General features: G+C 51.1%; 1 protein-coding gene across 5 annotated transcripts in view; it reads left to right on the top strand.

Moving 5' to 3' along the window:
• KCNN3 (potassium calcium-activated channel subfamily N member 3) overlaps positions 1-18,003 on the top strand; it is a 169,457-nt gene that overhangs the window by 133,602 nt on the left and 17,852 nt on the right. For all 5 annotated transcript variants that reach the window (XM_074318659.1, XM_074318661.1, XM_074318660.1 and 2 more), the window contains 2 exons: positions 8,256-8,397; positions 15,121-15,231. In XM_074318659.1, the coding sequence (XP_074174760.1) occupies positions 8,256-8,397; positions 15,121-15,231 (253 nt within the window). The remainder of the gene's footprint in view (positions 1-8,255; positions 8,398-15,120; positions 15,232-18,003) is intronic.

The raw sequence follows: 18,003 nt of genomic DNA, 5'->3' as shown, positions 1-18,003 counted from the left end.
GAGATAGGCCAGGCCACATTATTACACCCTGCTTTTCCAGAGAGGAAACAGTCCCTGAGACAGGGAAGTGATTTGTTCAAGGTCAACTAAGCCTCAAGGGCGTGAAAAGCAGTCTTTCAGCTGCAGGTCCTGTGCCCTTTCTGCTAAGCCAAGGCTAGACTTACACATGCACGTTGGTAAGAGCACAACAGTGGCCATTTTTTTTAGTGTGACTGATATTTTAGAAACACCAACTTACCGACCCCTAATGCGAGGTGAGTTGGTGCATGTATTATCCCCTTTTACAGGTGGGAAAACTGAGGACAAGGTCATGCAGATACTAAGAGGCAAAACCTGGATTCAAACACAGGTGGTCTGGCCCTGGAGCCCGTGCATTCAGCCATGACGACAAACAGCCTGGAGGCGTCCTGCACAGGACTGTGTGAGGCAGTCAGTGGAGAGCAGTCGTGCTGAGCAGCGTGAGGGTCCAAGGCAAAGAGCTCACTGTGGCTGGGAAGCTTGGGCTCAGATTTGAGCTGGGTCTTGAAGGGTCCATGAGAAGGGATCAGCAAGGACAGTGGGGGGCGTGACAGGGAAGAAAGGTGTATGTACAAGGCAAGCTGGGAGCATAGCCACACTAAAGAGGACGGTCAGAGCAGGAGGCAGCCAGGAGGAGAGCAAGCTGCTGAAGATGCCAAAGGAAATTCTGAGGAGGGAGGCACCCACGGGGTCAAAGGCCACCAAGGGTCAAGTCAGGGGCCTGTTGCTGCGTGTTTCCTTGGAGACCTTAGCAAGCACACGTCCACAGGAACAGGGCTCAGACTGCATGAAGCTGGGGCGTGACTAGAAGGTGAAGACAGAGCGATCTGCTTGGCTGCAGTTCTGTGGAAGGCCTGGCTTGATTCCTGCAAATTTCCAACAGACACACCAGGCCCAGGACAAATGGTGAGAGCCATCAAATCCCTAAGATTCATGGGGAAAGAGTTAGGTCACAGCTACTGTCAAGAAGCTGAGTCCTTATTAATGGCGAGAACTGACTCCAAGCCCAAGCTATTTGGCAGCCACTTCAACACAGTTTAAGTGCGGAGGAGAACAGCTGAAGTCACCTTCACAGGCTTCCCTGTGTTCCCGGAGCAAGCTTCACTTTCACAGCGGGGCAGGAAAAGCAACAAGCAGGCCGTATTTCTTCCACAGATACTTACTGAGCAACTATTACATGGTAGGCTCTGAGATGATACCTGGAAGGGGCTGCAAAGAGGACTGACATATTAAGTCCAGCATTAGACAAACAGGCCAAAGGAGCAGAATAGAGAAGCTAGAAGTAGCATCACTTCCACATATAATCTATATGACAGAGGCAGCTTTGAGAGTTAGTGGGGAAAAGGATGGCCTACTCCTTCAGGGGGCCGGGTGTAATTGGTTATCCATATGAAAAAAGTGAAGTCATATCCCTACCTCACACCATACACAAAATCAGCCCCAGGTGAGTTAAAGATGTAAGTGTGAAAGGCAACATTGAGAAACCCTGAAAATAAGTCTTATAGACGCAGGTAGGGAAGGAGTCCTTAAAAAGCATGCAAGTCACTCATTACAAGCGAAAAAGGATGATACACTAAAATTCAGATCTTTTATTCGTCAAAAATACTTAAAGGAATTCTATAAAGAAAATCCTAAATCTATAAAACACGATAAAGAAAATAAAAAGACCAGGAACAAACTGGAAGAAGGTGTCGGCAGCACATAACCTGACAAAGTTCTTCTAGGATATATAAAGAACTCTTAGAATCAATAAGAAAAAAAAAGACAAAAACAAACCAATAGAAAAATGGGCAAAAATCAGAAGGATTCTTTACGGAACAGGAACCACGAATGACTAAGAAACAGACAAAGGAATACTCAAGCTCTTAATACAGAAATGCAAAGTAAGAGCATGAGATACCGATTCTACCCACTAATTTGGCAAAAAAGTGAAGTCAGATGATGGCACGTGTTGGTGAGGCTATGAAGCCACAGGAACTCTTAGCCACTGCTGATGGAAGCCCAATGGTACCGCCATTTTGGAAAACAACACAGCATTTTCTAATGAGTTAAATATGTATCTACCCTACAAACCAGCAGATCGGCTCTTAGGTGTCTGGTCTAGAGAATCTCTTACACAGGCGCTGTGATGAAGAATGCTTGTAGCAGTATTGTTCAGTGGAGGGAAAACCTGGAAGCCACCCAGATGTCCAGTGGGTGAATGAATTAGTAGGTGAATGAATACATAAATTATGAGATATTCAGATGATAATACACGGTAAAGGACTGGAAATACGGTATAGCCACCTGTGGAAGTTTATTGTATTAGTTATCCACTGCTGCATAACAAGTTGCCCCATGACTTAGCCGCTTAAAACAACAAACTATCTCGCCATCGATATGGATCAGGAGCTTAGGGGCAGCTTACATAGGCACCGCTGGCTGAAGGTTTAGGTGTACACACCTGTGTGGGAACACTATGTAGAAAAACAAGGTCACGATAAGCATGAAATTCAGGATGTTGATTATTTCAGGGGCAGGAACTGGGAGGACTTTGGAGAGAACACACAAGTAGATTCAACGGCAGGGTTGGCGAGTGGGTTCAGGAATGCTTATTTTATTTTCACATTTTATAACTTAATTTTACGTGGTGTGTATTTTGGATTTCTTTCTCTCAGGTTTGGTTTTCTTTTTTTATTATGGACATTGTACACACATACACTTTCGAGTCGATTATTCTGTGGTATTTGCTGCCCTCCACCAGTTCTTCTCATTGACCCTTTTCCAGAGGCAGCCACGTTTTAACTCCTTTTGCCCATTGATTTTAGTATTTACCTCCCGTCGCTAAATAACATGCTTGTATTACTGCTTTTGACTACTTGGCTTTGGGCGTTATCTAGTCCCTTCTGACTCCAGAAGATGAGGCATTAGCTCCCTTTCTGCCCCTCGAACTCTTCCTGTCCCCCATCTTCCTTTCATAATTACATTATAATTTGGGGTAGATCAGTAATTAGCGTTTGCGTGACTCAGTCAGCACTGGTTTGACTCTATTCATAGTAGAGCCTTGTAGTAAAGAATAACTTTTCCTTTCCTGCAGAACTTTTTGTTTATCCTGGGAAATTATCACATTCGTTCATTTGCTTAGTTTTCTATGTATTTATCGTTAATTCAACTCCAGACTCAGGCTTTCTATCGATTTTTTCTTCTTGGAGCTATGTCTCCCCGAGCCTTCTGACTTGCTCTCGTCTGGACTGGAACCCTCTATGCCGCCTTCACCCTGGGCCTCTCTCCTCCAAGGGTCTCGTTTCCTCCAGCCCCAGGCTTCCTACTTTTGGGTTCACGCCTTTGTTTTCGGGACACCCACTCTCCTGTGGCTTCCTGGGAAAGGGTGCAGAGGAGGCAAATCTTCGAGAGCCTTGCACATCTGAAAATGTCTTCATTCCATTCTCAGACTGTACGCATACTTTGGGTGGTTGAGAATTCTGGTTTGGAGATAATTTTTCTTCAGAATTTTGAAGCCTTTATTCCCTGGCCCTCTAGCTTCCATAGCTTCCCGTGTTCCTGTGAAAAAGTCCAAAGTCACTCAGATTTCTGGTTCTTCATACTCGACACCTCTCTCTTTCTCTCTCTGGAAGATTCTATAATCACCTCCTTCCCCTTGGCGTTCTGAAAGTTCACAATAGTTTGCCTTCCTGTGGGTCTGTTTTCATCCACGGTGCTGGTGACGGTGGTCCTTGGTCTAGAAACTTGCATTCTTCCGTTCTGGGAAATTTTTTTTAAATGATTTTTTAAATAATTACCTCTTTTTTCTTCTTTATTCTCTGTCTCCTTTTCCTCCTCCTCCTTCCCCCCCCCCCCCCCAGTTCTCTCTTTCTGAAACTATTATTATTTGAATTGGCAACCGATTTCCTATTTCCTCTCCTATGTTCATTTCTCTCTCTGTGTTTTCCTGTCCCCTGGGAGCCTCCCTCAGTTTACCTCCCAGCCTCCAGGAAAGGGTTTTTGGTATAGCACGGCCTTTCTTCCTATGGGTCCAATATCTTGTTTTATGTCTCTTAAGATGTTAATTGTAGGGTTTTTTTCAAGAGGTCTTCTCCGTGTTTGGTCTGTATTTGCTTCAGAGACTGTTTCTTTGTGTAATTGACTGATTTGGTTTGTGTCTTTACTGTTAGAGACTGTCAACTGCCTGGGGATTCCTGGCCGTCTGCTTATTTTTAAAAGCAGTGGACAAAACTGTGAGTCGTGAGGAATTTGAGGGGGACCAAAGCAGCACGTGTGTTTAATCCACCATCTTTACCCAATCGTACAATCTTTCATATTGATCATTTATTTCATAATATTAAAAAGTGAAACTAAACGTAGTCCACACCTTAATGATAAATGAATAACTATAAAACCCCCCCAAAAAAACTATACGTTTTCCTCCTTAGCCCTTTAAGAAAAGAATGAAATTCTTTCCCCCTGAAAAAAAATTCTCGATTGTAAAAAATAGCATGAAATTCGTATGTGAACTTGTGACAAGTGTAAACCACTCTAAAATTGTGAATAGGTTTGGAAAGCATGTCTCCCTCCTCCCCACTCCCACTGTCTGAGTCACCAGCCCACTCTCTCACTCATCACTTCCTGCTTGGCTAGTTGCATGCGTGCCTTGTCTCCATGACGATGCTGCAAGCCCCGGGAGAGTGGGGAATGTGTCCAATGCTCCGCGGCATCTTCCGTAGCCCCCGCCGGAGGAGCGATGGTTGAAATTTGACAAACGATGGCTGGACGGCCCCCTCCAGATGTGCTTCTCCTCTCCTCAGCACACATAGTTAGCACGAATAAGATTGTATATGGTGAAAGAAAAAGAAACCCAAGAGACCATGAAGGGAATTTAGAGAAAAGTAAAGCAGTCAATTAAACATCAGTTTCCAAAGAGGTTGCTTGCTGCTGTCGACCGAATTCCACTCTGAGCTCCAATCTCACGGCCTTGGCGCCCACGTAGAAATACGAGGGTCTGTGGTCCTGAGGACAGTTGAACAGCCAGGAATCACCAGCTTCAGCCTCAGGCTTTGCAAGAAAAGGAGGACTGTGGAGACCCACGTGCACAGCAAAACCAATAATGTTCACGAAGAGACACTGTCAACTAAACGCAGACCCCCTGGTGCGGCATTCAAGGCTCTCCACGGCTCCTTCTCGGGCACCGGCAAACTTTCCAGAAGTTCTCTGTCTGGGGCCTGCCCTCTTCAATCAGCCTTGCATGTAGCTGCTGGGGGAATCACTTCAGATCCCAAGTGTCTTGTGTCCTTTCTTTGTCCACCCGCTTCCAATAGGTTCTTTAGATCCCTGTTATCAAATAGTTCTCCAGCCTGAGCTTGCGGGCGTCTGCATCGACCCCCTGCCCGCAGCCCGGTGTGTTTCTGCAGACTGTTTCTGGGACTGATAACCCTTCTCAACGACAGCAGTCACTGAGACATTCATTCTGGGCCGAGCTGATGTTGCTGGTGGATTATTTCCCTTAAGCCTCCCATCAGCAGATAAGGAAACGGGGTCACAGAGAGGTGACGTCCCTTGGCTGCAGCCATGGAGCTGTGTAAGGAAGAGCTGGGGCTTGAAGCCAGGCGCGCCCAGCCCAAGACCGCAGGCTCACCTCCTCCCTTCCCACCGCCCCAACCTCACTGTCCTCAAACTTGATGCAAGGCTTCTTCCACGACGTGGACTCTGATACACTGATGCCCGCTCTGACGCCAGCTGGTGCTTACGTGTTGCTGGCTTGCGGCGTGGAGCCGTCTCACTGTTTCACAGGCTCCCAAGCTCCCAAGTCCGTCCCTCCAGGAAGAGAGTTCCACCACACCTCGCACAGCCCTGAGCGCCAGCCTCAGCCGCTGTCCATCCCGGGCGAGAGTATGCTGGGAGCAGAGGGGACTGTGGCCTCCCATCCGAGACCACGTCAGAGCTGCGGTGGGGCGGGCGCACTCCATCTTGGGGATCAGTGGTGGGCACCACCTGCCTACATGGCCCCCATGTGGCTGTGACTGGATGAGCAGACATGGGCCCAACCCCCGGGAAACGAGGCAACTGGCAGGGTCAGCCAGGCAGGGTGCCCTGAGGGTGCCCACGGAGCATCGCTGGGGAGGGGCAAGCAGGTGGGAGGGCAGGGAGGCGTCCACCAGCGAGCTTTGGGGAGGCCATGTCTGCTCTTCAGATGGCCCTGGAGTCCAAGCACGCATGCCCTGTGTGGGCAACTATGGAAGGCTAATGCCACCCCCTCTGCTTGCTGGCAGTGCACTCAGGGTGGGGCTGGACAGCCCACCTGTGATGCGCCTACTGGGATCTGCCGAGCCAGGCTCACATGGGGGATGGAAGCTGCACACCTGCTTTCCACCTGGCTACCCCACCTCTGCATTCCGTCTTTTCAAACATCTTGCTCACCACCTGTCACCGTGCTCAGGAACCTGGAATCACTTCTGAGGCCTCTAAGGCCAAGTCCAAACCTCTCACTTGGGAATTCAAGACCTTCCAAAGCCGGACCCCTGGTTCCGCAGCCACCTCACTGCCAGTTGCTGGAGACCAGGTGCTCTCCTTTCACTGAAACATTCTCCTCCTCCTCGCCGGGGCACACGGCAGTCTCCCCCCCTCTCTGAGGCTGCGCGGAACAGCAAAAAGAGCACGGGCTTTGCTTTGGCTGCTTCGTGTGTCCTCGGGCCAGTCACTCAGGGTCTCTGTGCTTCCCGTTGCTACCTTGAAAATACTTGACAGGAGGTTGTGAGAATTAGAGTGTTTGTATACAAAGCGCCAGCCACACGTAGGGTCTGCTGTGTGACTCCCAGTCGGACAGTAGACATCAATAAATGGTGTCCATTACGTCGTGTCCTTGGGGTTTCCCCCCTCTCAGGCCGCCACCGCCTTTCTGACTAACAGTTTCTGCCTCCTTGCAGGCCCATCTCCAGATGCCCTTGTCCCTGCAGCCTTCCCTGCACACCTGACCAGGAGAGAGGGGAGGAAAAGCAACGTTTTCCGATTACCCACTGGGCACCGGCCCTGTGTGGTGGGGACAGCATGGAGGGTAGTAGCTAACACTTTCTGGGGACCCCAGCGCGTCATGTGTGTTATATCATAAACTCCTTGGTAACTCAGTTCTGTGCGCTAGGGTTTCTGCCTGGCTCTCTGTTCAATCCACAGGATGGTGTGGTCTCCCTGGCCCCCCTTCAATGTGCCCATCCGGGGGCCTGTAAGAGGCCGACAGGGAGATTTTATCACGGAGTGATGTCCCAGCAGGATAAAATGCAGAGTCCCTTGGGCACCATTCAGGCTGACCGGCAGAGAACATTCTGAGAGAGGGCACACCGTCACCTGCCCTGGCACCCCCGGGCAGCCACTCGGTTGGGCCCTGGGTTTTCCTAGGGGGTTCCCATGGCCTGCAACACCCTCCCCCTTTGCTTCCCCGGAAAACTTAAGCCTCTGACTAACCCTCCTATGTTTGGGACAAAGGTCACGTCCTTTCCCTCCTGTCCCCAAGGTGTCCCGTCCACCCGCTTACCAACCTTTCTGCAAATGTTTGTGTCCTGTGTCCTTTTCATCTTTGTAGTTCAGTACCAGGCACAAAGCCCGGCACACAGCATGGTGTTTGGGGGCGCAGGGACAGTGGAGAAGAATGTGGGGGAAAAGGCATCAGGCAGAGGGAATGGTGGGCACACGTTTCCAGCTGGTTCCTCCCAGGGGGGGGCAGCCGCAAGACCTCACAGGTACAAACGTCCCCTCTGTGAAGAGCCGGCCGCCCCTGGAAACAGCTTCGGGAGCTGGGCCACCACAGGTCCCCTCCAGATGCCAGGAGGTGCCAGTCTTGGGGATCCATCAACCTGCAGGAAATTGCTAAATGTATTTGGTGATTTTATTTAATTTTTTTGACATTTTCTCTGTCTAGGAGCTGGTGGTTTCAGATTAATCACATCCACGTGCATTTAGACTGTCTGCTTGAAAAGGAGAATCTAACTTTTATTACCGCATGATTTCACCCAAAGCTATTTTACCAGCACGAAAAGGACGTCTATAGTATGGTACAAATCATGGCACAATGTTTTAGCTCTGGGACCAACTGTGTGGCAGGCCAGGCGGGCAGCGTGGTGGCACCTTCCGTCCCCTAAAGAGATCTGTGCCGCCATCGCTGCTGGCTCCCCCTCAGCAAACGGTCTCGTTTCTTTCCCCACCCAGGTTTGCCCACAGCCCTTGCTCTCAGAAATGACCATTCCACCGACTAACTCGTGTCTTCCCCTTGGCAGGTACCATGACCAGCAGGACGTAACTAGTAACTTTCTGGGTGCCATGTGGCTCATCTCCATCACTTTCCTTTCCATTGGTTATGGGGATATGGTACCCCACACATACTGTGGGAAAGGTGTCTGTCTTCTCACTGGCATCATGGTGAGTACCTGCCTCTGCCCGTTACCCTTCCCCACCCCCCGCTTGGTGCAAGGAGCAGAGCCCTTTCTTGTGGACACAGAGGGGCCTTCCTGGCCAGGGCGTGGGGCCAGCTGCCAGGTCACAGGCCAGCACACGTGTCTCTGCACCTAGAAGGCAGGTGTGAGATCTGCCACGGTGTCTCCCTTTTTAGTTCCCTTTTCCAGGATAGAATAGGTCCTGGTTCCTGGCAGTTGCGGGTCTCTTCACAGCCCCCAAAAGTGGGCTGGGCAAAGCTGGCCACCGTTCTGACCTGCCGCCCACCCACCACCACCCAACCATTCCGTTTGCTCGTCCCCAGGGAGCGTCAGGGCTTGCAGTTAATTGTCCTTCCTGTCCCCTGGTCCCCACAGACCTTGGCAGCATGTCTGATAAAGCTTAGCTGGAGCTCACAGAGGCAGGGACTGGGGAAAGAGCAGTGAACCGGCCCAGGAGATCTGTGCCCTGGCCTGGCTGGGACACTGTTTTGGCCCCATGGCCCTGGGCCAGCCCTGGACTTCCCTAGACTCTGGCTCCCACATCTGGGTGTTGGGGTGCTGGACCCCGAGTGCCAGGTCCTTCCCAGCTCTGGCATTAGCTGGACAGGGACTCCATCCCCGACTCTCCCCAGGTGCCCAGCAGCTGGGCTGCATTCTTTCAAGGTGTGTTTCTCCTGCCCATCACCCTGCCACCCCCACCTCCACACACTTGCCCATCACGTGGCCATCGTGATTGAAAGGGACGGAGACCGGGAGCCAGAACCGGCATCTGAATTCCCACCTCCGTCCTCACTGGGGGCCCTGGGACCTCAGCATTGTCCAGAATAAAGCGGGGACGGGAGGCCTGCCCTGCCCTCCTCCTGGTGGAGATGACGATGGATGGCAAAGCTTTATGTCACCATGCTGTGTCGGCATGAGGAGCTGTACACGCTGGCAGGGCTGACCTCCTCCATTCCACCCCTGGCCAGGTGACGAGGCCTCTTGGCCTTGGGCTTTAGACCCAGGACAGGAAGCCTTTGCCCCCCCTTTCCTATAGCCCCAGAACACGGCTCAAAGGGGAAAGCACCCACCTCAGCCTGGGCATTGTTGGGTTGTGGTGAGGGTGTGAGGCTGGGCAGGGTGTCGGTGCTTGTCCTGGGTCTCCATGGGTGGTCACCACAGCCCTCCCCAGGGGAGCCCTCTCTGCCCCCATCGTGTTTCCGTGAAGTTCCTTCCTTCCAGTGCTCCTCTCAGATTTCATTCATTCTCCCAGAGGAGAAAAGGCCCTCCTTCAGAAATAGGAAGGACTTTTTCTGCAGTGGAAAGGGGGTTGACTCCTCACCAGGGGTGGGGGCTGCCCCACTCCCACCCGCTGTGGCCTGGTAGCCACCTGGGACTGAGCTCGGTGACAGCCGGACTTGGGCCACTCAGAGCAGAGGAGGCCCTGGGGTCAGAGGCCTGGGCAGTGGCCCTGTGAGCGGGAGGGGTCCAGGGCTGCCATTTCAGGACTGGACACAGTTGTCTCCCCTACCCCACTAAAATCCAGGGCAGGAGCACAGTAGCAGACAGGTCCCAAACTGCGGTTAGTGACAAAAGGCTTAGCGCTGAGGCTGGGATAAATCAGGGTGAGTGGAAGGCCTTGGAACAAACACCGCCCGTCCGTGTGGCACAGCTCCAGCTGTCACCAGGAAACCAGGGAACGATTCTTTCTTCCAGAAGGGAATGAAATGCCACCCAGAGGCCAGAGCTTTTCCGTCTTACAGCTGCTCCTGGCACCCCGGCTCCGTGCCTCAGCACCAGCGCTCACCAGGCCGGTACAGAGCAGGCGGCCAGTAGGTGGATGGCCTTGTGAGGACCCCCTGTTGTTTTTGTTTGAAATGCCCGCCTTTCTCCCTCTGGCGGGGAGCTGTGCCCCCTGCAAGAAGCGGCCCCATAGCCACCATTTCCCTGGTCCCTTCTCTCCGGCATCCCCTGGCTTCTACTCTGACCAAGCTGAGGGGGGCAGGCAGGACCCCATGGTCCCCTCCCCACCTTCTCCTTGAGGTGGGACTTCAGCACTCTTTTTTGCTCCTGGTCTATAGCAGCCCCTTGGAAGGGAGTGTTTGTTCCTGGTGGAGAGAGGCGTGGTCCAAGTGGGAAAGACAATTGGGTGACGAGCACCGATACTACCTCTCATGTTAAAAATACAACACAGGCCCTCCGTCCACCTTCTCCTTTTGCGGGGACCCGGTGGCACAAATCTGTCTCTCTCTCTAGGGACGGGAACAGGGAGGTTTCCTCCATTCATGTCAGTGATTTTACCCAAATTAGAGTGATCAGCGTCCCTCTGGGGTCAGCCACCGTGAGGGAACCCCCGTGGCATTTTTCTAACAAGTGTGACTTTTCCAGCTGAGTCACTCCTTTCACGGGTTTCCAGTCGCTGAGAATCCTTCCCTCCCCTCCCCCAGCCTCCCAGCTCTGTGTAGATCTCCCGATTATTATTGCAAGCGCCTTAACTAAAGGTATGGCTTCCTGTTTGGTTACCATGGACACCATGTGGGCCAAGACAAGGCCTGCTTGGGAAGGGAAAGGAAAGGTTTGTGTGTGCAGGCTGTAAATAGTTTTAATCATTGTTTTCTCTTGGCAATCCCAGTAACGGTGTAATTATCAACCATTAAGCAGGGTGTATAATTGTCTGAATAACTTGACATTGTTGGCACAGACCTGGTGTGTCTGAGAGATTTCACCCACGAAAGTAGATAAATCAAAGTCCAGCGTCTTTCCACAAAGCATTTTATGGTGACAGTTACAGTGCAGAGCGAAAACTGTCAATATTTAGTATCCAGAATTGGAAATGACGACGAAACTCCCAGAGATGGAGGCCCTTTGGTTCTGCAGGCGCCTGGTGGCCCCCAAGACGTCTTGGTAGGAGCCCTGTTTCAATAGAGCCATTTTTCTAAAGCTGGACTGCCTCTGGGGACCCTTTGCAAGTTAGGGACAGAGAGACAAAAGCTTCCAGGATGTCTGCTGGGCACACACTGAGCTTTCCCCCAAGGCTTCATGAGAGATGCTTCTTTGAACGCGAAAGGAAAGTGATGAGGAAGGAAAACCTACACAAACTGAGTCATTATGGGAGGAGGGAAAAGGAGGGCTCAGCAAGACATCTGCGTAATGTCAGTTTCAGAAGATGAGCTTCTCCCTGAAACACCTTGGTTTCAAAGCAAGGGATGTTATTGTCGTTGTTACATGGACGCGGCTGCTGCAAATCTTCCAGGCTTCCCTCCTCCATTTGTCACTTTCATTTATGTTTTGTTTTATTTTATGCTCCTTTAGTTAAGAACACCTCATACTTTTCCCCTTGCGGTACTTGTTTTTCCAGACCCGAAGCTTTTCCAGCTGGAAAATGTTTCTTGGGAACAAGAAGTGGGAGGACTGGTGTGGAGAAGCCTGGATCTCTGATTTGGGTCCAAATCTACAGAGGGGTTAGGCTTGTTGCCCCCCCACCCCACCCCCCACGCCAGCCACTCCCTCTCTGCTCACTGCTAGGCTCCCGCTCACCATCTACCTTGGATAATATGACCTCATTAGAGGTGGACCCCCACCCACCCCCGTGGAAATAGGACTTGGACAGAGAAGACCCAGCCATCCAGCTGCTGTCAACTGGGATTCAGGGCTTGGCACATCTGAAGGCAAACGCCTGAGTCATGGGTTATCTCCATGGTCTGAGCACGTGGCAGTCATCCAAGCAGCTGCTCCCCGTTCCCGTCCCACTCCATCCTCTCCTCACATGCCCCTCTGCCCACCAGGCATTTCTGGGAATCCACGCCAGGACACCATGCACTCTCACCTCCCCAGTCAGCCACGTCCTTGGCAATTTGTGTCTTAAAACCAGCTCTCATGGCTGCCACATCCCACACAGCTTCCCAGGCTGCTAACATGGGAACATCAGCCTGATAAGCTGTAAGGAAAAGCGTTCGTCCTCATCATCCCAGGAGGAACCTAGGTGCTCATGGCACGTGCAGGTGAACCCAACAGAAGGAGGGCTTTCCCTTAACACGTCCTTTACTTCCTCTAAGAGCCACAGTTGACCAGTAACTTTTGACTCAAGTTTTAGGCTCTCTGTCCTTCCCGTCTTTCTCTCTCAGTCCCGTCAGCCCATCCTTTTTCCTTATGCCTCTGCTTCTTCCTTTTGTCTTTCCCTGTTCTGTCCCATGTCGTTTAGGATGGAGCACGACTTGTTCCCTGTCTCAGTCTCTAGCTCTGGCTCTCTCTGCAGCCCTTTCCCTGCCCTTCCCTCCCCCACTCCTCTCTTGCACACATTCTGGAGAGGACCAGAGTCTGATCTCAGCACCCTGCCCACCACGTTCTGAAGATCGCTCATGTCTGACCCCATCTTTACAAGGTGGTTTCTTAATGGAAATGACCAAGTGAAGTTTTCTTATTGGCTGCTTCCCTAATTACATCCAGAGGATGGATTCTTAGAAACAAGAAAACTAAAGTTGAGAGTATCCATTGCTCACTATTCAAGTTAGAATTAGGGGTGAAGGACCCCAGCACCCTCCAGAGAGATAGCCACAAGGGGGGGTCTTGACATCTATAAGTAGAAAGAAAGAAATTTATCTCAATCGTATAAGCTAGATGGCCCCTTGGTTAAAGCATTCCAGCTTCTAATCAGAAGCCCCCTGCATTCGAGCGGCTAGACCATGAGCAATGGCAAGACCATGGAACACTCCATCCTGACCCTGGAAATTCAGGATGGTGGATGAGAGATGGTTTTGACGAAATTCCACAAATGGCATTCTGTCCCCAGGGGTGATTTAAGTAGAGTTTTGCCTGGACCCAGGAAGATGAGGGAGAATGGAGCCTCGGGAGAACCCTCTCCATCTGATGTTCCCTTTTGAATACTATGATATGTCCCTCTTCATGGGCTTTCAGCCCAAAGTACCTTTGGAGCTCCACATAAAGGAGAGCGATTATAGTGGGTCTGGTCGTGGGGACGTGGAGCACACATCTGGCCTCTAGGACAGCTTCTTTTAAGCCATTTTTTGCTTTTGGAGACCAGGCTAAATTGATTACAGCTACGGCCCATACAATGGCCCATTCATATCCTTTGAAAATCGGGCACAGAGTCTCCCACAATGCACGGGTGCCAAGAAAACATGGCCATCCCCGGAACAGGAGAGGAAAATGAGGTCAGAAAGGAAAGTTCACACAGACTCAGTTTTTTTTTTGAGTGTTTGTTTGTTGTGGTAGCCATGGGTGGCCAAAGGGTGGCCGACCAAATGACCCCCTGTACCAAGAGGCACGAGATTGTTTTAATGGGAACACTTGTGAAAAGCTAGGGGATGGCGTTGCCAGCGTCAGCCATGCCTAAACCTTTGCCCACCTGTGGAAACGGAAAGACAGATTATAAAGGAGATAGTAGGGGCCTGGGCTATCCATACACACCCCTCCCACTCTGGTACACATTATGTGCCTTTGAGAACATTCCTCACCGTTTCTAACATATATGGTTAGACCTGGTGAGCACAGAATGTCATTGATTGGTTCCTTCAGTCCTGGGACCTCAACTGCTAAACTAGGCTCGGTGGCAACTCTACTTACTGTTTGGCACCTAAGGATGGGACTTGACTTTGCTGGGCTTATCATCTGTTTCCACGACGAGGTCAGGAGGGTCAGTGCCCAGCATGCAGGCAGCGGGCGATGGCTGTGGAGGGGGGAGCGTTTTCACCTAAGAACCAGGCAAGGGCAGGGCTGAGTGGTACCCCCATCCCCCAGCCCCAGTGCTCACAGGCCAATCAAGAAGCGCAGTCGAGGGGCCTTGAAAATCCATTGGGACAATGTTCCAAGGAGCCCCGTCCCTGCCCTGCTCACTTCCCCAGATAGGCAAGCATGTGCCCAGAGGACGAGGAGAGAGAAAGTGAGTCCTGGGGACCCTGCCTCTTTTACGCCCCCTCCCCTGTGCTCCCCTGGATGGGACCTACCCGGGCAGAATAAGCCCGCTGCTCTGGAAAACACTGAGGGCCTCCTGTGGGTTCCCTTATAGTCCTCGTTTGAGGCAAGAGTATTGTCATCTTCAAAAATCTCTGCGTGATGGTGAATTCATGGGCCTCCTGGTGAAAGCAACAAAGAATGGCTTCCTTTGCTGAGTCACAGCCTAGAGCTCAGGGAGAAAGACCTGACTGAGGCACATGCACATCGGGGGACAGGCTCGTGCTGCCGGTGCTCCCCTGGGGAGGGATCTTGGGGGGAAGGTGCTGCCCCTTTATTAGATTATTTTTATGAAAACTCCCCGCCACCAGCAGCTGTTCCAGCCACACTCCAGTTTACGCGTGGCCTTCTTTCCAGGGCTCCCTGGTCTGGAACAGGCAGTGGGCTGAGGACACGCATGAGGGCGAGAGGGCCTTCTGTCTTCCCTGCACAGCCTGGCAGATGCCCAGGTGATTGTCCGTGTTTGAAACCCCCCAAAGCCTCAGCCCCATTCAGTGTCTTGCTGCACTAAGAACTGGCAAGTTCTATGGAGTCTCCCAGAGGCCAGCTCTGCAGCTAAGCCAGGAGCTCTGCAGACCCCTTCATGGTGTGGGAATCAGGGCCCCGGCAGGTTTTGTGGCTCTGAGCAGCCAGAGAGCTGGAGTCCCCACGCCACTCCCAGAACCCCACGGTGGGCACGGAGCACGTTGAGTCTTCTGCCGGAACCTTACCTCTTGATTAATATGCTCTCTCTCCTGGTCCCCTTGCTGTCCCCCCACAGGGTGCGGGCTGCACTGCCCTCGTGGTGGCCGTCGTGGCCCGAAAGCTGGAACTCACCAAAGCGGAGAAGCACGTTCATAATTTCATGATGGACACTCAGCTCACCAAACGGGTAAAACACCACTGTCCACGCCTTCACAGGGGACTTCAGAGAGAAAGTCGTCACGTGCTATGGGTCAGGGCTGCACCTTTCCATGGAGGGTTCAGGGCTGTACCTTTCCATGGAGGTTTGTACAGACCCTCCACAAACCACACACGCCGCCTGTCGCGTCCCTGTGTACAGTCCAGGCAAGCACACCACTTTCCTGGTAGCAGTAAGATCTATAGCAGACAGCGGGGTTACCCGCCTCCTTGCCGAATGGTAATTGAATACATCACCCCGCATGCGGCAATGCTTTTGTTTATGCTCAAATATTTTCATGATTCTCATTGGGAAGGGCAGTGGAAAGTCTTAAAAACGATGTTGGAAATATATCTAAATCCAGTTCTTTAAAAAAAAAAAATCATCAAAGGCGATCCTGACGGTAGAGCCCACCCCCCTAAATAATGTCATTAACCCACGTTCCCATTTTGGGTTTCCTGGATAATGCGTCTCACTTGTACTCTTACGGAAGTGGCTCTGCGGGACGAAAGCTGAAAATGTGCAGGGTTGGGGAGGGTGCTGAGCGGCAGAGTCTGACACCCCACGGAATTGTCAGGGAAGAAAAGGCCCGTTTAGAAGACACAGAGCGAAACCTGCCAGGATAACAGTGGGCAGGCAGAAGCTGTTTGTTTCCTGACAGCTCTTACGGAACATCCATTCGAGCTGCAGACTGAATGAAGGTCAGTGAGAGGATTTCCTGCAAAATCCTCCTCTTTCCCAGAGGAGAGAGGATCCAAACCCTGTGTGGGGGTCCTGGTCGCCGTAGGCGGTCCTCGTTTAGGACAAGTGTGGATTAGGGGGCCCGTGAGCAACCCGATTTTGATTTGGGGTTTTGCAAGCTAAAGAAGAGACTCAGTGATTAATGTTGCAGTGCAGTAAAAATGTGTTAGAAATAGAGACAAAGGCAGGAGGGGAGAACAAAGAGAGGGAGAACGGCAGTGGGAATGAGCTCTCGGGAAGGCGGTGGGGAGTACGCAGTGCCAAGGCCTCTCCATTCCTCAGCAGAATTATTTATGGTGCTTGATTGTTTGGTCTTTGATTACATGGGCTGGATCCTCTAAAGAGCCTCCACAGATGTGAAAAGGAGCGGGTACAGGCAAATATTCTCACGCTGTGGACATACAGATGGTCGTTTCATTCTGACTGGATGTGAGGCCGTAGGAACTTGATTCGCGTTCGTGTCTGTTGTGTTGGCCTGTGGTCAGATTGGTTCCACGATAGTCGTGTCATCGCAGGTCCAAGGACCTATCGACAACATTGCGGACTTCCTGTGTATGGTACATGGTAGCCCTGAGCCCTGCGTTGTACAAGAGAAAACATAATTTGTAGCATCCAGATGTCAGGATCAAGGGTGCACCCCTGGGGAGGACAGCCAGGGTTCACTCACCACCCCGTCACCTGGCGGCCCTCCTTCTATCCCATAATACGGATGCAGAAGTCACACCCGGTATTAAGCAAATGACAGTGATTGGAACACATTCATGCAAATATACTTGCATCTATTCTCCTGCAACAAGCTAGTGCAACAGTGAGGGGCAAGAGAGTTTGGGCTCCAGAACCTTCTCAGAACCTGTTTCCTTGGAGCACAGACATTAACGGTCTCTGTGCTCTGGTTGGCTGTTTGAAACCAAGGATATATTTGTATTTCATGTTATTCCTTTGTCCTGTCCATTTTTCACTCTGTAAATCAGACTCTCGAGGAAAATAAAGCCAGGGAAAGCCACCGCCCTCATATATCAGGAAAATAATTTTTCTGCAATATAATTGTAAAAGGAGATGTGATTGCGGTTGCTAGCTTCAATCTTTCAAAAATAATTCTCTACAATCCTGCTCAAGTCCACTTATTTTTTGAGAAGTAGGTCTGCAAATGAAATCCACAAGTATTTATTGCTCATTCATCAGTGCAAGCCGTCTTTTTAATCGAATAACATCTCACTTTTCTGAGAACGCTTAAATCTGTTGAAATGTCCCTTGAATGCCTAGTATTTTTCCCCAGAAAAACAAAACAACAGAAAGCGATGGTTCTCACAGAGGAAGGATTTTTCTAAGCTGGCGAGACTGGGACTCCCAAAGGTTCTGTGACATACCCTTGACTGAGAGGAGACTAACTGGCTGTGACCTTGGCCCACTCTGGTTTGCACTCACCTTGACCTGCTCAGAGAAGCCCACCTGTTTTCCCCTGGGGATGCCTCATCTACCCTCTGCCCTCTCCAAATGGCCCAGCGTGTCTTGCTGGAGTGGCTCATGGGTCAAAGGAATGCTATGCTCAGTCTATTCATAATGTCTCAGAGACAGATCCCGTTGTGGGAGGAGCCAGTTGTGGCGTGACTCCAGACCTCTCAGGAGGGGGCACTTCGATTTCCCAGATGAAAGCCGTCTCACAAATACATGCCTTCATTCTTCAAACACCTAAGCGAAAAACAAAAAGGAGGAATGGTAACCTATTTGTCATAAAAACACTCAGAGTGTTCTAGGGTTTATTTACCCCCCTCTGTCTTGCTGTCAAGGCTTCAGCCCAGCATTTACCATTTGAGTCACATTATTTTTATTTATTTGTTGTTGGTGGTGGGGGGTCTGACTGCACAAGGTGAGGACTCAGCTTCTGGTGTTCCTGAATCCCAAGGCTTTTCTGCCTTCACTTGTATTATGTAACTTGTCAACATTGATGGCAACTTCACTTCTGTACTCAGTGCCATCGGATCTTCTCACACTGACTTTGCAGTGTGACTGGCCTTGTTACCC

This window comes from Rhinolophus sinicus, linkage group LG14 (assembly GCF_036562045.2).
Source record: "Rhinolophus sinicus isolate RSC01 linkage group LG14, ASM3656204v1, whole genome shotgun sequence".
NCBI lineage: Eukaryota > Metazoa > Chordata > Mammalia > Chiroptera > Rhinolophidae > Rhinolophus > Rhinolophus sinicus.
Note: the sequence above shows the minus strand (reverse complement) of the source record. Positions and strands in the feature narration are given on the sequence as shown.